The following is a 26,734-nucleotide window of genomic DNA, read 5'->3' as shown; positions in this document are numbered from 1 at the left end:
CATACTTCCCAAGTCCTTAGTCCAGTGCCCAGCACACAGTAAGCGCTCAATAAATATGATTGCACACAGTAAGCGCTCAATAAATACGATTGATTGATTGAATGAATGAATGAATGAATGAATGAATAGGGGGCGGGGCCTGTCGCTAGGGGGCGTTGCTAGGGAGCCGTGGGCGGCGGTTTGGGCTCCGGGCGTCCCCGCTTCCGGTGCCGCGTTTCCTGTCGCCCCCCCGGGGGCGCTCTTGCGGAGCGCCGGGGTTCCGGCCGTTCGAACGTTCCGGGCGGCCATGGCGGCCATGGCGGCCCTGTTCAGCAGGCGGGCTGTGGGGAGGCTCCTCAGGACCGGCACCGCCGTCAGGTCAGGCCTGGTCCTCTTTACCTCCCTCTTTCCCTTCTTCCCTCCCTCTTTCCCTCCTTCCCTCTTTCCCTCCTTCCTTCCTTCCTTCCCTCCTTCCTCCCTCCTTCCTCCCTCCTTCCCTCCTCCCCCTGCTCCCACACGCAGCCCCCCTTTCCCTCCCCTCACCCCCAACCTCCTAGTTATTTACACTGAGGCCCGCTCACTTGGCTCGTTGTGTATATATATATAGCTCGAAATCTCTTTATAGTGATGCCCTTTTACTTGTCTTCTTGTGTACGTATATCTCTAATTCTGTTTATTTATATTGAGGCCCGTTTACTCGTCTTGATGTGTACTAATTCTGCTTATATTGAGGCCCGTTTACTCGTCTTGACGTGTAGATAGGCTTCTAATTCTGTATATGTTGAGGCCCGTTTACTCGTCTTGATGTGTACTAATTCTGTTTATTTATATTGAGGCCCGTTTACTCGTCTTGACGTGTAGATATGCTTCTAATTCTGTATATGTTGAGGCCCGCTTACTCGTCTTGCTGTGTACTAATTCTGTTTATATTGAGGCCCGTTTATTCGTCTTGACGTGTAGATAGGCTTCTAATTCTGTATATGTTGAGGCCCGTTTACTCGTCTTGATGTGGACCAATTCTGTTTATTTATATTGAGGCACGTTTACTCGTCTTGATGTGTACTAATTCTGTTTATATTGAGGCCCGTTTACCCGTCTTGACGTGTAGATAGGCTTCTGATTCTGTATATGTTGAGGGCCGTTTACTCGTCTTGATGTGTACTAATTCTGTTTATATTGAGGCCCGCTTACTCGTCTTGATGTGTACTAATTCTGTTTATATTGAGGCCCGTTTACTCGTCTTGACGTGTAGATAGGCTTCTGATTCTGTATATGTTGAGGCCCGTTTACTCGTCTTGATGTGTACTAATTCTGTTTATTTATATTGAGGCCCGCTTACTCGTCTTGCTGTGTACTAATTCTGTTTATATTGAGGCCCCTTTATTCGTCTTGACGTGTAGATAGGCTTCTAATTCTGTATATGTTGAGGCCCGTTTACTCGTCTTGATGTGGACCAATTCTGTTTATTTATATTGAGGCACGTTTACTCGTCTTGATGTGTACTAATTCTGTTTATATTGAGGCCCGTTTACTCGTCTTGACGTGTAGATAGGCTTCTAATTCTGTATATGTTGAGGCCCGCTTACTCGTCTTGATGTGTACTAATTCTGTTTATATTCAGGCCCGTTTACTCGTCTTGATGTGTACTAATTCCGTTTATTTATATTGAGGCCCGTTTACTCGTCTTGACGTGTAGATAGGCTTCTAATTCTGTGTATGTTGAGGCCCGTTTACTCGTCTTGATGTGGACCAATTCTGTTTATTTATATTGAGGCCCGTTTACTCGTCTTGATGTGTACTAATTCTGTTTATATTGAGGCCCGTTTACTCGTCTTGACGTGTAGATAGGCTTCTAATTTTGTATATATTGAGGCCCGTTTACTCGTCTTGATGTGTACTAATTCTGTTTATATTGAGGCCCGTTTACTCGTCTTGACGTGTAGATAGGCTTCTGATTCTGTATATGTTGAGGCCCGTTTACTCGTCTTGATGTGTACCAATTCTATTTATTTATATTGAGGGCCGTTTACTCGTCTTGATGTGTACTAATTCTGTTTATTTATATTGAGGCCCGTTTACTCGTCTTGACATGTAGATATACCTCTAATTCTGTATATGTTGAGGCCCGTTTACTCGTCTTGATGTGTGCCAATTCTATTTATTTATATTGAGGCCCATTTACTTGTCTTGTTGTGTAGATATAGCTCCAAATCTATTTATTTATATTGAGGCCTATTTACTTGTCTTGATGTGTAAATATTCCTCTAATTCTATATATGTGTATATATATATATATATATATTGAGGCCTATTTATGTGTTTAATTGTGTAGATATATCTCTAATTCCATATATATTGAGGCCCGTTTACTTGTTGTGTAGATATATCTCTAATTCTATTTATTTATTTTGAGGCCTGTTTACTTGTCTTGTTGTGTAGATATAGCTCTAATTATATTTATTTGTATTGAGATCCATTTACTTGTCGATGTGTAGATATATCTCTCATTCCATATATATTGAGGCCCGTTTACTTGTCTTGCTGTGTAGATATAGTTCTAATTCTGTTTATTTATATTGAGGCCCATTTACTTGTCTTGTTGTGTAGCTATATCTCTAATTCTGTTTATTTATATTGAGGCCTGTTTACTTGTCTTGATGTATAGATAGACCTCTAATTCTATATATATATTGAGGCCTATTTATGTGTCTTCTTGTGTAGATATATCTCTAATTCCATATATATTGAGGCCTGTTTACTTGTCTTGTTGTGTAGATATAGCTCTAATTCTATTTATTTATATTGAGGTCCATTTACTGGTCTTGATGTATAGATATACCTCTAATTCTATATATATTGAGGCCAATTTACTTGTCTTCTTGTGTAGATATATCTCTAATTCCATATATATTGAGGCCCGTTTACTTGTTGTGTAGATATGTCTCTAATTCTACTTATTTATTTTGAAGCCTGTGTACTTGTCTTGATGTGTAGCTATACCTCCAATTCTATGTATATTGAGGCCTATTTACTTGCCTTCTTGTGTAAATATATCTCTAATTCCATATATATTGAGGCCCGTTTACTTGTCTTGTTGGGTAGATATAGCTCTAATTCTATGTATTTATATTGAGGCCTATTTACTTGATGTGTAGATATATATCTAATTCTATATATATTGAGGCCAATTTACTTGTCTTGTGTAGATATATCTCTAATTCCATATATAGTGAGGCCCGTTTACTTGTCTTGTTGTGTAGATATACCTCTAATTCTATTTACTTATATTGAGGCCTGTTTATTTGTCTTGATGTGTAGCTATGCCTCTAATTCTATATATATTGAGGCCTATTTACTTGCCTTCTTGTGTAGATATATCTCTAATTCCATATACATTGAGGCCTGTTTACTTGTGTAGATATAGCGCTAATTCTAATTATATTGAGGCCTGTTTACTTGTCTTGTTGTGTAGATATATCTCTAATTCTATTTATTTATATTGAGGCCTATTTACTTGTCTTGATGTCTAGATATACCTCTAATTCTATATATATTGAGGCCTATTTATTTGCCTTCTTGTGTAGATATATCTCTAATTCCATATCTGTTGAGGCCTGTTTACTTGTCTTGTTGTGTAGATATAGTTCTAATTCTATTTATTTATATTGAGGTCCGTTTACTTGTCTTGTTGGGTAGATATATCTCTAATTCTATTTATATTGAGGCCTATTTACTTGTCTTGATGTGTAGATATACCTCTAATTCTATGTATATTGAGGCCAATTTACTTGTCTTCTTGTGTAGAGATATCTCTAATTCCATATATATTGAGGCCCGTTTACTTGTGGTGTAGATATAACTCTAATTCTACTTATTTATTTGAGGCCTGTATACTTGTCTTGATGTGTAGATATACTTCTAATTCTGTATATATTGAGGCCTATTTACTTGCCTTCTTGTGTAGATATATCTCTAATTCCATATATACTGAGGCCCGTTTGCTTGTCTTGTTGGGTAGATATAGCTTTAATTCTATTTATTTATATTGAGGTCTGTTTACTTGTCTTGATGTACAGATATACCTCTAATTCTATATATATTGAGGCCTATTTACTTGTCTTCTTGTGTAGATATATCTCTAATTCCATATATATTGAAGCCCATTTACTTGTCTTGTTGTGTAGATGTATCTCTAATTCTATATATATTGAGGCCTGTTTTCTTGTCTTGTTGTGTAGATATGTCTCTAATTCTATATATATCCATGTCCATTTACTTGTTATATAGATATATCTCTAATTCTATTTATTTATATCGAGGCCCGTTTACTTGTCTTGTTGGGTAGATATAGCTCTAATTCCATATATATTGAAGCCCGTTCACTTGTCTTGTGTAGATATATCTCTAATTCTTTATATATTGGTGTCTGTTTACTTGTCTTGATGTGTATGTAGATATATCTCCAATTCTCTGTATATTGATGCCCATTTACTTATCTTGATGTGCAGATAGTTATCATTCTATTTATTTTGATGCCTGTTCACGTATCTTGATGTGTAGATATCTATAATTCCATTTATTTATATTGAGGCCTGTTCACTTGTCTTAATGTGTAGATAGCTATAATTCTATTTATACTGAGGCCTGTGTACTTGTTTTGATATGTAGGTATCCCTAATTCTATTTATTTATATTGATGCCTGTTTACTTGTTTTGCTGTCTGTCGCTCCTCTCCCCAGACTGTAAGCCTGGTGTGGGCAGGGATTGTTTCTCTTTATTGCTGAATTGTACTTTTCAAGCGCTTAGTAATAATAATTATAATGATGGTATTAGTTAAGCGCTTACTATGTGCCAAGCACTGTTGTAAGCACTGGGGTAGATACGAGGTAATTAGATCATCCCACTTGGGGCTTACAGTCTTAATCCTCATTTTACAGATGAGGTAACTGAGTCATAGAGAAGTGAAGTGACTTGCCCCAAGTCACACAGCCAACAAGTGGTGGAGCCAGGATTAGAACCCACAGTGCCCAGCACACAGTAAACACTCAATAATTGTGATTGAATGAATGAATAATAATAATAATAATTGTGGTATATGTTAAGCACTTACTATATACCAGGCACTGTACTAAGCACTGGGGTGGTTACGAGCAAATTGAGTTGGACACAGTCCCTGCCCCATGTGGGGCTCCCAGTCTCAATCCTCATTTTATAAATGAGGTAACTGAGGCCCAGAGAAGTGAAATGATTTGCCCAAGGTCACTCAGAAAGAAAGGAGGCCGCACAGTCAGCTGTGGTTGAGGTGGGAAGGAAAGGAGAGACTTTCCCGTGTTTCCCCCTGTTTTTTTATTTATTTATGGTATTTGTTAAGCGCTTACTTTGTGTCAGGCACTGTACTGAGCCCTGAGAAAGCTAAAAGATCGGATAATAAAAATAATAATAATTATGGTATTTGTTAAGCACTTACTATGTGCCAGGCACTATACTAAACCCTGGGGTGGATAAAAGGTAATCAGATTGGACACAGTCCCTGTCCCAAGTGGGGCTCACAGTCTTAATCCCATTTCGCAGATGAGAACGCTGAGGCCCAGAGAAGTGAAGTGACTTGCCCAAAGTCACCCAGAACAGAACAGGAGGCAGAGCCGGGAGTAGAAACAGGTCCTTTGACGTCTGGGCTCTTTCCAGTAGACCACACTGCCATTGCATTTTTCTACCTACTCTCTCTCTCCAACTCCCAGTTTTGTACCAACTCTTTCAGCCATCCCTCATATTCTCTCACCTTTTTCTCCTCCCACTTGAGGTATTTGTTAAGCGCTTGCTATGTGCCAGGCACTGCCCTAAGCGCTGGGGTGGATCCAAGCAAATCTGGTCAGACCCAGTCCCTGTCCCATGTGGGGCTCACAGTCTCAATCCCCATTTTACAGATGAGGTCACTGAGGCCCAGAGAAGTGAAGTGATTTGCCCAAGGTCATACAGCAGTTACATCGTGGAGCTCGGGATTAGAACCCTTGACCTTCTGATGCCCAGGCTCTGTCCACTACGCCATGCTGCTTCTCCTTCCTCATCTCCCACCCATGTAATCTGTCAGGATCTCCATTTTCTTGGGACAATATCCCCCGCCCTGTGTTTAATCCTGCATTTTGTTTATGACATTTATTAAGCGCTTACTATGTGCAAAGCACTGTTCTAAGCGCTGGGGAGGTTACAAGGTGATCAGGTTGTCCCACGGGGGGGCTCACAGTCTTAATCGCCATTTTACAGATGAGGTAACTGAGGCCCAGAGAAGTTAAGTGACTTGCCCAAAGTCACACAGCTGACAATTGGCAGAGCCAGGATTTGAACCCATGACCTCTGACTCCAAAGCCCGTGCTTTTTCCACTGAGCCACACTGCTTCTCTGGTCCTCTAGACTGTAAGCAGGAAAAATGTATCCCAGCTCTCTTATATTGGACTCTCTCAGGCTCTTAGTACAGTGCTTTGCGCACAGAAAGCGCTCCATAAGTACCGTTGATTGATTTCCTCGTCCTCACCCTTTGGGTCCCAGGTAATTGCTGCCCCTTCCCCCCACCCACTTTTTTTTTCCCCTTTCTCTAAATTTCGGTCCTTTTCTTAGGTATAAAGTGATGAAGAACTGGGGCGTTCTTGGAGGAATTGCTGCTGCTCTGGCGGCAGGCATATATGTTCTCTGGGGTCCCATCACTGAGAGGAAGAAGCGCAGAAAAGGTGAGAGATTTTTTTTCCCAAATTTCACAGAGTCGGTGGTGTGAGTTTGGCAAAAAGGAAAAAAAAAAAAGGCAACCACCTGGCCTCTCCATTGTGACCAGACTTGGAAAAAGGAGGAAAGGAATCATACCGCTTTTATCTCATTAATTAAAAACTTGGGTTGGGAACCATGGTTTCATTTCAAGTCATTCGTTTTTAGTGCCTCACTTCACTACTTGAGACAAATCCGTTTTTATCGTCTTCGAATTTGAGTCAGGCTTTGGAATGAGAACCTCAAGCAGGTGTAGCGATGAGTGCTTATTGTTATAGTGAGTGAAATGCAGATATTTTTTCCTTTTGCATTTTGGGCCCCAGACAGGGGAACAGTTGTAAAATGGAGCTGCAGAATGACGTAGCGGATAGAGCACAGGCCTAGGAGTCAGCAAGACCTGGGTTCTAATCCCCGCTCTTGTCTGCTGGGCGGCCTTGGCCAAGTCACTTCACTTCTCTGGGCATCATGTCTGTCATCTGTCAAATGGGGGCAAATACTGAGCCCCAGGTGAGACACAGACTATGCCCAACCTGATTAGTTTGTCTCTACCCCAGCACTTAGTACCGTGCCTGGCATGTAGTAAGTGCTTAACAAATACCATTTAAAAAAGAGAATTAGTTTTGCACAAAGTGCTTGTTACAAGTCCCGATTTGGCCTCGGGGAGCACTGATTAGGGCTCCTCAAGTTGCCCGCCAAAAGGCGACCAAAATGTGGCAGAAGAGCGACTCCCCCTCACAAGCTCTCCCCTGCCGCCGCGCCCGTCTGTCCATCCATCCGTCGCCTCAGAGGGCTGCTGCTGCTGGTTCTTTGTTCCCCTTCATCGCTTTGCTCCATGGACCCTCCCAGGGTCATTATTCCGAAGGAGGTGATCCCAGCGCAGAGCTCATCTTCTCGGCTGGGAACCCCTTGGCCTGATTTCAATCAAAGGAACTCAGGCCTCTGACCTACACCTTGAAATTGTCAGTCCCTCAAAAAGTGACTGAATTGAAGAGCTAGATTTTCCCAAAACTTCATTCATTCATTCAGTCATATTTACTGAGCGCTTACTGTGTGCCGAGCACTGTACTAAGCACTTGGAAGGTACAGTACAGCAATAAAGAGAGACAGTCCCTGCCCACAAAGGGTTTACAGTCTAAGGAGGGGAGACAGACATCAATACAAGTAAACAGGCATCAATATAAATAGGTAGAATTATAGATATATACACAGATACACAAGTGCCATTGGGTGGGGAGATGGGGGGAAGAGCAAAGGGAGCGAGTTGAGGTGATGCGGAAGGGAGGGGGAGCTGAGGAAAAGGGGGCCTAGTCTGGGATGTGGACTCTTCCCTACTTTAACATTGGCACCTCTGGATATCCATTGCACGTGGCACACGTGTGTGTGTGTGTGTGTGTGTGTGTGTGTGTGTGTACACCCAAAAACACTGCCCAAGTAATCACTGTGTGTGAGTGTTTATAGCCGGAAACACTGCCCAGAGAATTATCATTTTAAGTGCATACTACATTCCAGGCACAGTACTGAGCACCGGGGTAGATCCAAGCTAATCAGGTTGGACACGGCCCCTGGCCCTTCTGGGGCTCCCAGTCTTAATCCCCATTTTACAGATGAGGGAACTGAGGCCCAGAGAAGCAACTTGCCCAAGATCACACAGCAGAGAAGTGGCCGAGCTGGGATTAGAACCCGGGTCCTTCTGACTTGCAGGCCTGGGCTCTATCCACTAGGCCCCACTGCTTCTCAAACTATCCGAAGATGCTCAGTGAAATCTGGAGGAAAGGTCAACGGGGACTTCAGAGGTCTTCCTCAGGTTACCCCATCTTACACGGTGACTCCCTGCCCCTGCTGGCACTCTGTGCCCCTCCTTGGGGGACCCTCTCCCCACTTCCCCTGAACCTCACCCTTGACTCTCTCCCTCCTGTTGCCCCTTCTGTTCCCCGTGGGCCGAAATTCCCTCCGGGTCTCAGCCCTCGCCATCTTCAGAGGCCTGTGACACTGCCCCCTCCTCCAGGAGGCCTTCCCCATGAATCCCCAACCACCAAGTTGTGACATCTCAGCAATGCTCTCTAACATGTATTTACTCCTAGTCATCCTCGCCACATACCCTGGGTCCCACTTCAGCCAGGGAATCTTGCCCAGTTGCCCTTGGGGATTGGGAGGTCGGTGGGCCTCCCCCAGCCTCCCACTGGGCCGGAGGCTTGTGAGCTGCGGATGCATGTGGGGAATGTGCGGCCTGACCCACGGCTCAGATGGACCCCGAAGAGGACATCACCACCTCGGAGCGCATCTCAGATCGTGCCGCGTAGGAGCACTCTGCTGAAACACAAGTGGGGCCTAGGGGAGAGAGCCCGGGCCTGGGAGCCACAACCACCTGGGTTCTGATCCCACTTGTCTGCTGTGTGACCCTGGGCAAGTCACTTCACTGCTCTGGGCCTCAGTTTCCTCAGCTGTAAAATGGGGATGCCTATTCTCCCACCTCCTTAGACTGGGGGCTCCATGTGGGGCAAGGACTGTGTCCCACCAAATTAACTTGTACCTACCTCAGAGCTTAGAATAGTGTTTGACGCGTAATAAGCACTTAAGAGATACCATAAAACCCCCCACAACCCAACAGGGGTACGTTGGCAAGCAGCAGTCATGGGGGCTGGGGGGCGGGGATGGAGGAGAGGGGGGTATCTTTGAACAGAATCAGGGGCCCCAAGAAGTAAACAGCTTGAATTAAAGACACAGGCGTCTGGATTCAGGTGTGCATTAAACCAATATGGAGATTTTGGAAGGGCAGTTATGTTTTTATTTGTACACATGGGCTAACATTCCTTTGTTTTAAGCTTTTATTATCAGTACATATTTACACTGCTCTCTGATCATGGAAGTTAATTAGTGTTAATTCTTGTGTTATTACTTGAAAAACAATATTTACATTGGGGAGGCATCAACTTTGTGCAGAGCACTGTACTAAGCGTTCAGGAAAGTCAATGCAACAGAATTAGGGCTCTTTTACTTTCAAGGGATCGATTTAGAATGCTCATCAGTGTGTATCAGAATGCTAATCAGAGTGTATCAGGATTTATGTTGTACTTCTAGCCCCACTTGCGCAACACAGATTTTATTTTCATTCTTCCTTCTGCTCTTGTTATTTGTAGATCCTTTTTTGTCTGTCTGTCTGTCTGTCTCTATTATTACTCTATTTATTTTACTTGTACATATCTATTCTATTTTATTTTGTTAATATGTTTGTATGTTTGGTTTTGTTCTCTGCCTCCCCCTTCTAGACTGTGAGCCCACTGTTGGATAGGGACCGTCTCTATATGTTGCCAACTTGTACTTCCCAAGCGCTTAGTACAGTGCTGTGCACACAGTAAGCGCTCAATAAATATGATTGATTGATTGATTGATTGTCTCTGCCAATAGATTGTAAGTTCCTTTAGGAGAGGGGATGTGTGTTTTGCTTCTTATGTAATTTCCTAAGTGTTTAGTACAGTACTCTGCTCTTAATAGGTGCTCTGTAGACACCAGTGATCGACTGAATCAATCAATTGATGGTATTTATTGAGCGCTTTCTGAGTACAGAGCACTATACTAAGCACTTGGGAGAGTACAACAGAGTTAGCAGACATGTTCACTTACCACCATGAGCTTAAAGTCCATATAAATAAGTCATTTATTATATATAATTTAAAGCTATGTGAATAGCATACAAATGTGCATATGTCCACGACTGAAGCCACTCTAAAGGTATAACCTGTACCCCATATACGATGGTAATATGAAACATATGTGAGCATTTTTAATATGTGTGTGTGTTCATATCTGTGGTTTAACAAATATTTATTTAAACCACTACTGAACAGAAATACCAGTTTCCTGCTAATAATAATAATAATAATAATAATAGTAATTTGTGTGCTCTGTAGACTGTAAGCCCATTATGGGCAGGAAATGTGTCTGCTGATTCTACTGCATTTCACTCTCCCAAGCACGTAATACAGTGCTCTGCACATAATTAAGTGTTCAATTAAATACTGTTGATTGAGTGATGGGTATTTGTTTCTGCAGAGGGACACTCACCATATCCTCAAGTGTTTTCCAAAATCCTTGAGCGTGAGGGCTGTCCTTCTAAAGGGCAAAACCCAAAACTCTTTCCCAACTGAGAGTAGCCAATGATTTCTTCAAAGCCCAGTTAGAAGCTCCTCCTGCATGGAGAGGCCCCCTGGGTCCTGCCTCCACAAATTGTGCTTTCTTTCCTCTCTATAAAAATCTCATCCTCAGGGGGACGAATTAAAGGAGCCTGGAGAAAGCAAAGATCCGGGGCGGGGGGCGGGGGAGGGAAAGAAATCACTCGGCACGGAAAAGGTGAAATAAATATAAAGGGAGAAACCAAGACAAGGAAGGTGGGAAAAGAGAAGGGGAAAAGAGAGAGCTAGAGAAAGAGAAATAGACCATGGGTGAGGGGTGGACATTTCTGGGTGTGTTCGGTCCGTGCGACACTGCGCTCTGAGGTGGCCCAGACTCACTGGCAGGAGGCTATTCCGGCGAAAGGGGCGATTCTCACCACCCAGAGAGCTCAGCAGAGGGTCCCGGGGGGAAGGGGACATTGGTTCATTCATTGTCATAATAAGCACTTACTGTGTGCAGAACACTATACTAAACGCTTGGGAAAGTACAATACGATGATAAACCATGACAATCCCAGCCCACAATGAGCTCACAGTCTAGGGGCCTAGAGCCCTGCAGCCCCCCATCCAGAGCCGCCCGAAACGAAGAGGAGCCCCTGTCTGCCAGCTCTCATATCAACCACCAACAAGCACTTCCATGGTACTAGGTTCAGACCACTGTATTAATCATTTGGGAGAGTACAGTATGACAGGATTAGATGACAGGTTCCCTGTCCACGTGAGCTTACATTCTAGAGGGAGAGTCAGGCATTAACAGAAATAAATAACAAGGGTTCACCAGTGACCGTTTGACGGGCATGGCCAGTTTGAAGCCGTGAAATCGGGTTCCGTGACAAGAAACAAGAAGACGAAGCAGGCGGCCCTTCTGACTGCCCCTCCCTCACCGCCCCAAGACGTTTAGAGAAGTCTCGATCGTAACCTACAAATCGAGTTAAGAGATGTCTAGGACATGGGATGGACTATGGAAGCTGAAGAGAGTAGCTTAGTTCATATTTCAAGGTGTCACTACAGAACCTCAGGACATCTGTTCATCTCTTACCGATCAGTCGATTGCATTTATTGAGCAGAGGACTTGTACTAAGCACTGGGGAAGAGGATGATACAAAAGAATTAAGCAGACACATTCTCTGCCCATAATGAGCTTACTATCACAGTCCTGAGCAGTGAAGAAGGCTCCTCACTCATTTATATTAATGTCTGACTTCCCCTCTAGACCGTAATCTCGTTGTGGACAGGGAACGAGTTGGCCAACTCTGTTGTATTGTACTCTCCTCAGGGCTTAGTGCAGTGCTCTGTACATAGAAAGCTCTCAGTAAATGCCACTGATTAACTGATCCCTGGCAAAGGAGTCACATAGAGAAGATGTCAAAGAAAACTTCACATACTTGTTAAGTGCTTAATATGTGCCAAGCATGTTAAGCACTGGGGTAGATCCAAATTAATCAGGTTGGACGTAGTCCCTGTCCCACGTCACACTCTTGTCCCCATTTTACAGATGAGGTAACTGAGGCACAAAGAATTGAAGTGACTTGCCCAAGGTCGCACAGCAGACAAGTGGTGGAGCCAGGATTAGAACCCAGGTCCTTCGGACTCCCAGGCCTGTGCTTTCTCCACTAAGCTCACGCAAATACCACAATGTTTGTTGTTATTGCTATTAACATTATTATTAAAGGTGGGCACGTAGTAAGTGCTTAACGAATACCATGATGATGATGATTTTTATTATCATGATTATTATCATTATTATTAAAGGCTCCCCTATAAGTGGTAACTGGCTAAACCTAATCTCCGGCTGCCCCTCTTAGGGCTGGTCCCCGGTCTCCTCAACTTAGGGAACACCTGCTTTATGAACTCTTTGCTGCAAGGCCTGTCTGCTTGTCCAGCTTTCATCAAGTGGTTGGAAGACTTCACGGCCCAATATTCCCCCGATCAGAAGGTGACCTCCACCGACCGCTATCTGTCCTTGACTCTGCTACGCCTTCTGAAAGGTCAGTAGCCTCCTGGAGCTTCCTGGGGAGGTTACGGTCTCACCATCATTCGATACATCGCGGGGCGGGTGGGTGTTGACTTGTTATCCAGAATAAATAAAAGTAATACATAATTATTGTACTTGTGAAACGCTTACTATGTGCCGAGCACTGCTGTAGGTGCTGGGGTAGATACAAGTTAATCAAGTTGGACACAGGCCCTGTCCCACATGGGGCTCACACTCTTAACCCCATTTTACAGATGAGGGAACTGAGGCACAGAGGAGCGAAATGACATACCCAGTATCCCATAGCAGACGTGGTGGAGCTGCGATGAGAAACCGTGTCCTTCCGACTCCCAGGCTGGGGCTCTATTCATGCTGCTTCTCCGAATACTTGTATACCGGAGAACCCGTAAGGAAAGAAGAGCAAAGTCAGTCATGTTGATTGAACACTTACTGTGTGCAGAGCACTGTACTAAGCGCTTGGGAGAGTACAGTACAACAATAAACGGACACATTCCCTGCCTGTAATGAGCTTACAGTCTAGAGGGGGAGACAGATATTCTGGCTTAAGCCATATTTTTTAGAATCTAGAAAGTTGTCCTAGTCTCAGAAGTTTGAGTGAAGGCGGCAGTGGTGATATAAAATTGTGTTAATCAAAAGTTGCCACAGTTGAAATGATTGTGGATGACTCCTCCCATCATCGTTAATGTGATCTTTCCAGCTTCCAAAATCAAAGCGCACCACTGCGCTGGAAGCTTCAAGGAGGAGTTCAGCAGGCATCATCCTTACTCTAGAGAGATCAGTGGTTTTCCAGTCATATTTCTGGGGAGCCACCATGGCACTTTTGGGGTGGCGTGCTTTTAAAATGAGGCTAAAAATGAAATATCCTTGAACCTGGAGGTTTCTAGTCAAATATAATTTTACCGAAACACCTTAAACAATGACACATTCAATAAGATCATATATCATTTTGATTCCACTCAGTTCTGCCCTAGTTCATTCATTCATTTGTATTTATTGAGCGCTTTCTGCGTGCAGAGCACTGTACTAAACGCTTGGAAAGTACAATTCAGCAATAAAGAGAGAACGAGAACGAGGCACGGTGAGGAGATTAGCGGCGGAGGGTGCGGGCTGGGCTGGAGAAGGGAGGTGAGGTAGGAGGGGGTGAGATGATGGACAACTTTGAAGCCCTAGTGTGGTTTTTCACTAGCTGTTTTGCTTAGAACCCGCCGTTAGGGAACTGGGAAAGTTTGTCCAAAACCGCGAGTTTATTTGAAGCTTTCACGGGAAACTTTGAGTTACTGTCATTACGGACAGGGAACATATCCACTAGCTCTGTTGTATTGCGCTCTCCCAAGCACTTAGTACAATGCTCTGTCCATAGTAAGCGCTCAGTAAATATCACTGATTGATTGATGATATTTATTAAGCATGTCCTCTGGGCTGAGCACTGAGGTAGATAGAAGATGATCAAAAAGGGCACCATCCCGGCCCCACCCAGAGCCCATGATCTCAGAGGAATCTATTGTCTCGCCCATTTCTGACATATGCAAAGTGCATTGAGCACGTCTGCCTTTTTCATTTTCAGCTCTGTCCTGCCAAGAAGTTATGAACGACGATGTCTTAGATGCAAGTTGCCTATTAGAAGTATTACGGCTGTACAAATGGCAAATCTCGTCATTTGAAGAACAGGTAAAGAGCCCGGGCCAGGGATCCAGAGGATCTGGGTTCTAATCCCGGCTCCGCTACGTGTCTTCTGTGTGACCTCAGGCCAGTCACTTCACTTCTCTGGTCGTCAGTTTCCTCCTCTGCGAAATGGGAGTTAAATCCTGCTCTCTCCGACTTAGACCGTGAGCCCCATGTGGGACAGGAACTGTGTCCCTCCTGATGATTTTGTTTCTATCCCAATGATCCGTATGGGGCCTGGCACATCATAAACGCGTACCAAGGACTGATAAGAAATAAAAAAGAAGGTAGGGGAGGATCTGATCGAGTCGGACTCTGTCACCAAGCCCAGGTCGTCTTGGACCACGGTTCTCCCCGGACTACTTCAGTTGCTCTCCCTGGCTAGAGCACGGGAGTCACTTCACTTCTCTGGGCCTCAGTGACCTCATCTGTAAAATGGGGGTTGAGACTATGAGCCCCAAATGGGACAGGGACTGTGTCCAACTCGATTTGCTTGTACCCACCCCAGTGCTTAGTACAGTGCCCGGCACAGAGTAAGCGTTTAACCAGTGCCGTTATTATTTATCGTTTGGGGGCTGCTGCCATTTTCCTTGCCCCTCTCTAAACTCTGTTCTTCTTTAGGATGCTCACGAATTATTCCACGTCATTACGTCATCCTTAGAAGACGAGAGAGACCGCCAGCCCCGGGTGGCGCACTTGTTTGACGTTCAGTCTTTGGAGGTAAAGGTTTTTATTCATATTTTATATTTTATTTAGGGGGCTCATAAATTACACACAGAAAGTATGCCCTATTTCCAGAGGAAGCTCAAAAATCAGACAGTGGGTGAAACGGAAGGAGAAAAAAAGCAACAGGCAAAACGTGATTTACCTTTTAAAATGTTGACTTTCAGAGTAATTGGTGATCCCTAGAAAGTCTTATTGGGGATTGATGTAGCCCTATGAGGAAAAGGAGCCTTATTATTTAAGTCTATTTAATAACGGGGTAACCCGAGGCTCAGTAACTAGAAGAATGTGGAGGAGTTTGTGCATTTCTCCAGGAAAAAGATTTACCTGGGGAAAAAATTTGCATGGGAATGATATTGTTTCTGGACCTATCTGATGAAGCAGAATATGACGGCTTCCAGGTGAGAAAAGCAATTTTTTTCAGCACCAAGGAGTTTTAAAACTTGACATGGACAGGCACCTCATCAAGAATAAAGCAAAGAAACGGGTTAAGGGTTTTGTGATTTGTATGTAGGATTTACAGTCTTCTTTTTTCTTTTTTTTTGCCTCCACAGCAGCAGCCAGAAATAATCCCCCAACAAATAACCTGCAGAACAAGAGGTAGGTTTTTATTTTTGAAACCTAACCCACTATTTGACAAGATGCATCTGTTTCAGAAATGACAGTTATTTTCTTGTTTTCCTGAGAGGGGCAAACCAGTTCATCCCACCCACGAGGAACTTGAGAAGGAGTTTGAAACTTGCACTTTCAGGGCTGCTTTAAACCACTGCCCCAGGGAAGTTCACAAATTTTATCTTCCCCCTCTTGACCTGCTTGTTTGGCCTTAAGAAAGATACTTATATTTTGGACCTGAACTGACTACTCTGTTTTGAAGTCTCAAAGCTGGATCTCTGTTGCATCACAATCATTTATCAATCACTCCATCATTCAGAGGTATTTATTGAGTGCTTCCTCTGTGCAGAGTACTGTACTTGATCGCTTGGTAGAATACAGTACAGCAGAATTAGCAGACAGGTTCCCTGCCCATAATTGGAGCTTACAGTCTAGAGGGGGAGACCGACATTAATGTAAATCAAAATAGTAGTTTATAATGTGTAATTTATATATCTGTCTGTACATGTCCCTCATGCCTATCAACCTGATCATCATTCATTCGTTCAATCGTAATTACCGAGCACTTTCTGTGTGCAAAGCACTGTACTAAGCACCTGGGGAGTACAATATAACAACAGACACATTCCTGCCCACAGTGAGCTCACAATGTATTCATTCCCCAATCAATCAAAAGCAGCAGTAGAGTCATCTGTTATAGGCAGACCACTGTACTAAGCACTTCAGAGAATACAGTAACATAAATGTAGAAACACTCTGCCCTCAAGGGCTTACAATCTAGCTGGAGAAACAAACACTAAAATTACAGGGAGAGGGAGCCTCTGAATTTCAAGATATGTACAGGAAGTGCTACAGGATGGGGAGCAGGATGAGAAGTGAGTACTTGTGTGACCTTGGCCAAGTCACTTCACTTCTCTGTGCCTCAGTTACCTCATCTGTAAGGTGGGAATTAAGACTGGGATCTCAACCTTGGCCAGGGACTGGGTCCAGCCTGATTATCCTATATCTACCCCAGCACTTAGTATAGTGCTTGGCATATAGTGCTGAACAAATACTACATTATTATTACTATTATTATTAATGACATGAAGTACTCAAGCAGATGTTAGGGCAGGGAATAGGGGTGGGAGATGAGAGGTGAATCTGATGAATCCCTTGCCCTCAACTAAAATGCCTTCCCCCTCCTTTTTCCTTTTGAAAGCACACCCCCTCCCCATCAAGAGTTTAACGTTTCTGCCCCAGACACACATCCTCCCTACCGTCACCTAAGTACTGATGAATGACAGCAAATTTAGTGACAACAGACTGGGCCCCCCGAAAATCAGAATGCCACAAAAGAAAGTCAGGGTTCAGTATGATCTTCTTAAAACTCTTATATTGCAAATTATGTTTAAGAGTGGGGGTAAAAGGGTTTTGTAGGTGATTGAAATTACTTTGTGCAGTGGTGCTATTTGTACCTGGAAATGAAAAGCCCAATTTGGCTGAACTCAGTCAGTCAGTAGTATTTATTGAGCACCTGCTTTGTGCAGAACACTGTACAAAGCGCTGGAGAGCCTTAACAGAATTAGGGTAGGCGATCCCTGCCCTCAAGGATCTTAACAATCTAAACTTCTTCTAAGTTCTAAACTAAGTTCTAACTTGCCTGTTTCTGAACAGTAAAAGCATCCTTACTCTGGCTTCTTTTTGAATAGACTGGAAGTGTGGCCTGTGGAATAGAGCACAGAACTGGGAGTCAGAAGGACCTGGGTTCATATCCCGGCTTGCCACTTGTCCGCTGTGTGACCTTAGGAAAATCACTTCACTTCTCTGTGCCTCAGTTCCCTCATCAAAAAAATGGGGATTAAGACCGTGAGCCCCACATGGGATGTGGACTGTGTCCATCCTGATTAGCTTACCTACCCCAGCGCTTAGTTCAGTGCTTGGCATGTAGCAAACACTTAAATACCTTAAAAGAAAAGTGTCGAAAACAAGAGGCCGGGCAGCTTTGGAATGTGCCTTCTGACATTTCAAATTCAAATATGAAGCTGTGATTTTTTTTTAATGGCACTTATTAAGCGCTTACTATGTGCAAAGCACTGTTCTAAGCGCTGGTGATTCTTAGTAGAGTGTAAGGAGATGTCCAAGAATCGTTTGGGGCAGTAAGGAAAGCAAGGCTGACGATTCTATGAACAATGACCACAAAAGACTCTCTGTGTTCTAGGGACACCTCATCCCTTGCCAAGCCACTGGAATTCGCAACACCCTTTTCACGGAAGACTGACCAGCAACATGGTTTGCAAACACTGTGAATGCCAGGTAACTCCCAGAGGGCAGTCATCAATTAAGTCAGGGCATTTCCCCGCTGAGGTCTGTTTCCCCTCGGAGGCTCACGAAGCAGCCCCGCAAATGACATCATAAGAAATAATCGTTGTAGTATTTTGTTAAACGCTTACCGTGTATTTCACTGTCCTGATCACTGGGGGAGATCTAAGTTTCTCTGGTCACACACCATCCGTGTCCCACATCGAGCCTTATACCCTAAGTAGGAGGGAGATGGGGAATTTTCTTTTTATGACATTTGTTATGTGCTTGTTAGGTGCCAGGCACTGTACTGAGGTACAAGGTAATCAGGTTGATCACAGTCAATGGCCCACGTGGGGCTCACAGGCTTAATCCCCATTTTACAGACAAGGGAACTGAGGCCCAGTGAAGTGAAGTGACTTGTCCCAGGTCTCACAACAGACAAGTGGCAGAGCTGGATCAGAACCCAGGTCCTTTTGACTCCCAGACCCGGGCTCTCTCCACTAGGCAACACTGCTTCTCATTGAGATATTGAATCCCCATTTCACAGATGGGGAAATTGAGGCACAGAGAAGCTAAGTGATTTGCCCAAGGTCCCACAGCAGGCAAGGGGTGGGGCCGGGATCAGAACCCTGGTCCTTTGACTCCTAGGTCCGGAATGTATCCACTCAGCCAAGCTGTTTTTAATAACCTATCAATCGAAGGAATTTATTGAGTGCTTACTGGGTACTGTACTAATCACTTAATAGTAGTAGTAGTAGTAAAAATAGCAGCCATAGCAGTATTTTTTGAGAGCCCACTGGATACGCTGCCCTTTACTAAGTGCCTAGGAAATACTAAAGATGCAAATAATGCATGTCCTGCCCACCTGGAGTTGACACGCTAATGGGTCCAATTGAAGAAATATATTTTTTAGAGTTGGTCCCTGTTCTGAGACTTTTAATTCATTCATTATAGGACTTGTTAAACGCATACTTCGTGCCAAGCACTGTACTAAGTGCTGGGGTAGATACAAGATCAACAGGTTGGATGCAGTCCCCGTCCCACATGGGGCTTACAGTCTAAGTAGAAGGGAGGATGGTTTAGTCCCCATTTTCAGTTGAGGAAACGGAGGCATAGAGAATTGAAGTGACTCACCCGAGATCACACAGCAGACAAGTGTCAGAGTCCTCTGACTCTGACTTCCAGGCTCGGACTCTTTCCTCTAATCAATCAATCAATCAGTCGTATTTATTGAGCGCTTACTGTGTGCAGAGCACTGTACTAAGCGCTTGGGAAGTGCAAGTTGGCAGCATATAGAGACAGTCCCTACCCAACAGTGTGCTCACAGTCTGGAAGGGCCTCTAGGCCCCGCTGCTTCCCTCATCCTGACTTTGAAGAAGACTGTCGGAGCTAGCAGCCTCCCTTGAATTAGGAACCTAAGAAAAGCTTTTCCTCGGGTAAATTGACCCACGTAACACAGAATTTGGCCTCCAACGATGACAACAAGGTGCTCAGAGAAACCATTGACCCTCGTACCCTTTTCTTGATATCTATCTTGCCGTGAAGGAATGAACCATTCAACATCTCTGTCAGTCATCCAGTCGTATTTATTAAGTATTTACTCTGTGCAGAGCAGTGAACTAAGCGCTTGGGAGAGTACAGCAGAACCATTAAGCAGACACATGCCCTGCCCGTAACGAGTTTATAGTCCAGAGGACATCTATGTCCTTCAGCCCCAGCTTCCTTCCAGTGACCCATTCATTCATTCAGCCATATTTATTGAACACTTACCATGTGCAGAGCACTGTACTAAATGCTTGGGAGAGTACAGTTAGAACAGTAAACAGACACATTCCCTGCCCACCACGAGCTTACAGTCCAGAGGTGCGGTCAGAGACAGCCTGTCCACAACTTTATCCCACTCTTTCTCAAAGCCATGGTACTCCTGCCCACACACGTTTTAATGCCTCCTTATTTTCTGTGTGTAACGTCTGATTTCAGAGCCCCGTGAGATACGATACCTTTGATAGCCTTTCGCTAAGTATTCCAGCCGCCACCTGGGTATGTACTTTAGCCGCGACTGAGTTGCATGCTCTGAAATCCTAAACCCGGACTTGGGGAGGTCCTCGTTCCCCTCCTCATTCCCGCGGGCACATGGTAGTTGAAGCCATGGAAGGGACTGAATTCTCCAAGGGAGTGGATGGAGATGGAGACTAGAAGGGGACCCAGAGCTGATCCTGGAGGGACCCCTACAGTTAGCAGGTGGGAGACAGGAGGAGCCGGCCAAAGAGACTGGGGTTCTCCATAGCAGTGAAAGGATTATGGGGATGTTCTGTGCATTCACAAGACATTTCATGGTATTTAGGAGATTTCATTACCTGTGTTTTCTTTTTTTATAGTACTTGTTAAACGCTATGAATGAACGAATGATGGTATTTGTTAAGTGCTTACTATGTGCAAAGCACTGTTCTAAGTGCTGGGGGGATACAGGGTGATCAGGTTTTCCCACGTGGGGCTCACAGTCTTAATCCCCATTTTATAGATGAGGGAACTGAGGCACAGAGAAGTCAAGTGACTTGCCCAAAGTTACACAGCTGACAGTTGGCGGAGCTGGGATTTGAACCCACGACCTCTGACTCCAAAGCCCATGCTCTTTCCACTGAGCCATGCTGCTTCTCGTGACTATGTGCCAGACACTCTAATAAGCGCCGGAGTAGACACAAGTTAAGCAGGTTGGACACAACCCCAGTTCTACACAGCGCCCACAGTCTTAATCCCCATTTTATAGATGAGGTAAATGAGGCCCAGAGAAGTGAAGCGATCTGCCCAGGGTCCTCCAGTGACATTAGGATCCGGGTCTTTCTGAATCCCAGGCTCGTGCTCTATCCATTAGGCCACACTGATTCTAAAGTGAACTGCCAGGGTTACACCCTCCCTGCCACCGCCCCATCAGACTTTTAACCCAGATTATGTATCAATGTCATACGTCTTCTAAAGGTTCAATCTCTCTGATCGTGCAATAGGGTCGTCCCGTGACTTTGGACCACTGCCTACATCATTTCATCTCCTCTGAATCTGTTAGGGATGTTGTGTGTGACAACTGCACCAAGGTAGGCATTTTACCTAACCGTAATAACTGTAGTAAGTTGTTGAACACCTACTGTGGGCCAAGCACCGTACTTAGAGCTGGGGGAGATACAAGCTAATCAGATCAGGCGCAGTCCCTGTCCCAATTTAAGGGTGAGAACAGATGTGGAATCCCCATTTTAATGATAATAATAATAATGATTGTGGTATTTGTTAAGCGCTTACTAGGTGCCAGGCATTGTACTAAGCAATGGGGTGGATCCAAGCAAATCAGGTTGGACCCAGCCCCTGTTCCACCAAGGAAATGAAGTGACTGACTCCCAGGTTTCTGCTCTTTCCAGTAGGCCACACTGCTTCAGGTTCTCTCTCTTCGTAATTTTTAAGTCCCCACCCCAAAGACCCCTGAAATCTTCCTACCAGATAAAGCCACAGCAGTTCCTGTCTCTGTAAAGATTGCAGATCACCTGTGATAAAAACATGACAGGATTCTCCAAGGAAGTTGGCTCAGACATTCAGTCCCAACCCCACAGAATCCTGGCCTGCAAACCACTCCTTCGTAACTCGTAAAGACTGCAGAAGCTTTTTTCTCAAAGCCAATCCGGAACTTGCTTGAGAACGATGCATAGTAGCACCACTAATCACCATTGTTTTTTCAACCGTCTGTCTCTAGCCCAGGCAGACGTAATGTGCCTTCCCGTTTTACTGACTGGCTTGTGAGGAATCGCTGTTTCATTGGGTGGTTTTTGAGGGATTTGTGAAGTCAAAGCAATTGGCCACTCCATAAACCATAGAGAGGAAGTGCCAAGCCTTCAGTATTAATAATAAAAAGAAGATTGATGGTATTTGTTAGGTACTTATTAGGTGTCAAGCACTGTTCTAAGTGCTGGGGTAGATCCAACCTAGTCAGGTTGGATACAGTCCCTGTCCCACGTGGGGCTCACAGTCTTAATCCCCATTTTCCAGATGACATAACTGAGGCCCAGAGGAGTGAACTGACTTGCCCAAGGTCACACACAAAGCAGACAAGTAGCGGAGCTGGGATTAGAACCCATGACCTGCTGACGCCCAGGCTCCAGTCCCACTACGCCATACTGCTCTTACTGTAGGCAAAACCAGTTCCCTGCCCACCCTGGAATATGGCCCAGAGGGACAGTGGTGACCTGGACCCGCAGCCCCCCATATTTCTTAAACTCTAAGAGTGCCAAGTGGCAAAACGACGGACGTTTTCTTTTGTTGCCTTTCAGATTGAAGCGGAGGGGACCCTGAACGGGGAAATGGTTGAAAACCAGAGGACCACGTTCATCAAGCAGTTAAAGCTGGGAAAGGTGAGGCCATGTGACTTGGCAGTGGTGGGCCCCCCTCAGCACAGGGCCCGCAAGCCATGTCGACTGATGAGAGGCCAACGGCTCCGGGCTTGGTCTGGGGAGCCACCCCGGCCTTTTCCTCCCCCTGGGCCATCCCCCACCCCCAGAGGATGTGGACTTGGCCCCGTCAACCCAGTAGCTAGAGGAGGGAGGGAGGGCCCAGATTTCTTTCCTCACCTCCAAGAATGAGGTCCCCAGGCAGTTGGACTTGGGACCCTTTCGAGAAAGGTCCGGGGGGAGCCGGGCAATTGGGCCGCCGCCCCGATCGGGTGGTCCTGGGGCAGAGCTGCAGGAGAGTGTGGTGCCCCGAGCCCAGTTCTCTGGGAGCCACCGGGCTCTGGCCCAGTGGGACTAGAAAAGGGCTAGCTGAGTAGGGTTCGGAGTAGCCACCGAGCTTAACTGATCTGTAGGGTGGGAAGGGGAGGGCCGGAGGTGAGCTACCTGCCCATCCACTTTGGGGGATCAAGGTGGGGTCTTTTAGGCTCTATTGGTAATACTAATAATAATGATGGTATCTGTTAAGCACTTCCTATGTGCCAGGCCTTGTACCAAGCGCTAAAGAAGCAGTGTGGCCTAGTGGCTAGAGCCCAGACCTGAGAGTCAGAAGGACCTGGGTTCTCATCCCGGCTTCACCACTTGTCTGTTGTGGGAACTTGGGCAAGTCACTTCAGTTCTCTGGGCCTCAGTGGCCTCCTCTGGAAAATGGAGATTAAGACTGTGAACTCCATTTGAGACAGGGACTGTGTCCAAACTGATTAGGTTGTATCTACCCCACAGCCTAGTGTAGTGCTTGGCACATAGTAAAGGCTTAGCAAATACCACGATTATTATTGTTGTTGTTATTGTTATCATTATTATTATTGTGATTATTCAACCCCATCTCTGTGGGGAAGAACCAGCAATATGGTGCATTGGGCTTGGGGGGCGGTGAGGACAATTTCCACTGAAGCATTACAAATGGAGCCCTGGCTAGGCAAGGGCTATGGGGGCACTGGCCAGCGGCCCCTCCCACAGCCTCAGCGGCCACAGCGAGGACCCCAGCGTTTGGCCCTTGGAGTGCCCAGCCCCAACAGAGAGGAGGCGGCAGCACGGCTCCACTCTTCCCCCAGCCCCAACTAGCACAGCCCTGGCATCGGTCACCGGGCCCTCCGAGAAGGGTGACAGCTACTCACAGTGGGGTCGGGGTAGTTCTGGAGAGGCCGAAGGCGAGCACCAGCCCCGTCCCTCCAGCAGCCCCCTGGGCTCCGACCCAGCTGGGAGCCTGGAGACTGCCATCCCTAGAAAGCGACACCCTGATAACTGGCAGTCTTCATTCACCCGTGCTTTTCCTCCCACAGGCAGAACTGGCCTCTTGCCACCCCTCCGAAATCTGTTCAGGTGCCGGAATGGTGCTTTCATTCATTCATTCAATCGTATTTATCGAGCGCTTACTGTGTGCAGAGCACTGTACTAAGCGCTTGGGAGAGTACACTCTAACAATAGACACGTTCCCTGCCCACATATTTATTGAGCACTGACTGTGTGCAGAGCACTGTACTAAGCGCTTGAGAGAGTAAAGTACGACAATAAACAGACACATTCCTTGTCCACATATTTATTGAGAGCTTACCGTGTGCAGAGCACTATACTAAGCGCTTGGGAGAGTTCAATATGACAATAAACAGACACATTCCTTAGCCACATATTTATTGAGCTCTTACCGTGTGCAGAGCACTGTACTAAGCACTTGGGAGAGTCCAGTATGACAACCAACAGACACAGTCCTTCCGAAAGCAGCCGGGCGGGCCTGTGAACCATTCTGGGGGCCCCACCCCAGCTCTGCCTCTTCTGTGGGGAAGGATGGGGGTCTCCTCAGGGTCGGGGCCCAGGACGGTTACCCCAGGTCCCACGACCCAAGGGACGGGCCCGCTCCTCAGGCCGGGTTGGTCGCCGACGACTGAGTCTCATTGCACGCGAGGGCTCAAGTTGCGTGTCTGTTGTCCCTCAGCTCCCTCAGTGTTTGTGCATCCACCTTCAGCGTCTCAGCTGGTCCAGTCAGGGCACGCCTCTGAAACGCCACGAACATGTCCAGTTTAATGAGTTTCTGATCATGGATATTTACAAGTACCATCTCCCTGGGCACAAGGCAAGTCAGCACAATCCAAAGAAGAAAGATCCCACGTTGGAAATGAAAACTGCAACCGCCACCAAAAGAGCAGGTATTTAGCCGGTGGAGTGTGGCCCATTACATATCTGAAGGCCTTCATATGAAGGAAAGCTTTTCAATGCCTTAGGGCAAGCAGAAGCAGAAGATAGAGCACAGGCCTGGTGGCGGGGGCAGGAGGACTTGGGTTCTATTCCCAGCTCTGCCACTTGTCTGCTGGGTGCCCTTGGGCGTATCACTTCACTTGTCTGGGCCTCAGTTACCGCATCTGTAAAATGGGGATGAAAACTGTGATTAACAACTGGTGAGGACAGTGGGCACGGATGTCAATAAGGATGCTGAAATAATTTGCTGGGCAGAAGAGAGGGCAGAATTAAAGCATGGAAGGATGAACTGGAAGCGGACGAGGTCACCATGACATCTAGATTCATGCCAGAAGTGCTCCACGGCTCTGGAATAAGAGCAACAGCAGGCAGTCAATAAATAGTATCGATTAATGCAGTACATGCCAACGTATTTGAAAAAATCCACTCTTGAAAATTTGAGCATCGATTTAGCAGGCTTTTACATATCCAAGCATCATCAGTGTTTACTGAATGGAGTAATGATAGAAAGCGACACCCTGACAACTGGCAGTCTCCAGTCTATTGTCTATTGTCTATTTTAGACAATTTTTGGCATAAATGATGCAACTGAATTTATGTCACTGAAGCAAACTATGGTTTCTATCATTTCTTTTCATCCCTGGGGAAAGTGAACTTTCAAGATTGTATAAAACCACTTTTTTGCTTCCCCCAAAGCTTCTTTGAATTGAAATCCGCTTTTCTCTTGCAGCAGCGGATCAGCCAGGTGGCCCCAAAACTTTGTTTATAAACGGAGCTTGCTCACCAGCTGTACTACCTTCTCCGATAACCTTGTCTCTCCCGGCCATTCCTGACTACAGGTAAGTCGTCATTTCTAAATGGCTAAATTCAGGGGGTGGCCAAAGGGGAGCGGGGTGTCCATAATGCTGCCGTTCTTCACAGCTGAAGGAACACGGCCATACTTCCAAATCAGTCAGTCAGTTCGTCGGTTGTATTTATCGAGCGTTTACTGTGTGCAGAGTACTGTACTAAGCGCTTGGGAGAGGTCAGTACAACAGTAAACAGACACATTCCTGCCCACAGCAAGCTTCCAGCCTAGAGGGGGAGACAGACATTACTATAAAGAAATGACAGATGTGGACGTAAGCGCCGTAGGGCTGGGAAGGGCGATGAGTAAAGGGAGCAATTCCGAGTGGCGCAGAAGGGAATGGGAGAAGAGGAAAGGAGGGCTTAGTCAGGGAAGGCCTCTCGGAGGATTTGTGCTTTCAGTAAGGCTTTGAAGGGGTCGGGGGGGGATTTCTCTTTCTCTAAAGCTGAGATTCCCCAGTTTACTTCCCAAAACCCCGATGGGGCTGACGGTGGTTTTGCTTGCCGCCCCTCCAGCTCCTCCTCCTATCTGTTCCGCCTCATGGCGGTCGTGGTTCACCACGGGGACATGCATTCTGGACACTTTGTGACGTACCGCCGCTCCCCACCTCCCGCCAAGACCCCCCGCTCCGCCAGCAGCCAGTGGCTCTGGATTTCCGACGACACGGTCCGCAAGGCCAGCCTGCAGGAAGTCCTCTCCTCGAGCGCTTACCTGCTGTTTTACGAGCGCGTGCTTTCCAAAACCGAGTCCCGGGGTGAAGAGTACAAGTCGGAAGAATGAGCCGGCCGGACGCCGTCTAGAGGAATCGTCGGTTGTCCCGGTGGGTAGAGGCGGGAGGGCGAGCCCTCTCGCATGGAGCCGGGGGATCCCGTTTGGACCAAAACTCAACTCTCCAGAGCCACTCTACTACTGCGGCCGAGCACTGGGAATTGTCATTGTGTTAGAAAAACATTCATTACAGCCTGATGATATTTGATGTGCCCCACACATGTGAAACAGATAATTTCTATATATATAAAAAAGTCAAGATTCC

General features: G+C 45.8%; 1 protein-coding gene across 3 annotated transcripts; it reads left to right on the top strand.

Moving 5' to 3' along the window:
* The first annotated feature begins 278 nt into the window (after nucleotides 1-278).
* Nucleotides 279-26,734, top strand: USP30 (ubiquitin specific peptidase 30). Of its 3 annotated transcripts, none has more exons than XM_038763744.1 (13): nucleotides 279-357; nucleotides 6,592-6,701; nucleotides 12,734-12,889; nucleotides 14,462-14,565; nucleotides 15,181-15,279; nucleotides 15,837-15,882; nucleotides 18,095-18,189; nucleotides 20,158-20,217; nucleotides 21,180-21,266; nucleotides 22,488-22,568; nucleotides 24,595-24,805; nucleotides 25,585-25,693; nucleotides 26,217-26,734. In XM_038763744.1, exons 1-13 carry the CDS (start codon nucleotides 287-289, stop codon nucleotides 26,479-26,481), a joined length of 1,494 nt encoding a protein of 497 aa, XP_038619672.1. In that variant the 5' UTR covers nucleotides 279-286; the 3' UTR covers nucleotides 26,482-26,734. The 3 variants fall into 3 exon arrangements, with proteins under 3 accessions (XP_038619672.1, XP_038619671.1, XP_038619670.1); XM_038763743.1 differs by having other exon boundaries at nucleotides 12,707-12,889; nucleotides 15,840-15,882; XM_038763742.1 differs by having other exon boundaries at nucleotides 12,707-12,889.

This window comes from Tachyglossus aculeatus, chromosome 21 (assembly GCF_015852505.1).
Source record: "Tachyglossus aculeatus isolate mTacAcu1 chromosome 21, mTacAcu1.pri, whole genome shotgun sequence".
NCBI lineage: Eukaryota > Metazoa > Chordata > Mammalia > Monotremata > Tachyglossidae > Tachyglossus > Tachyglossus aculeatus.
Note: the sequence above shows the minus strand (reverse complement) of the source record. Positions and strands in the feature narration are given on the sequence as shown.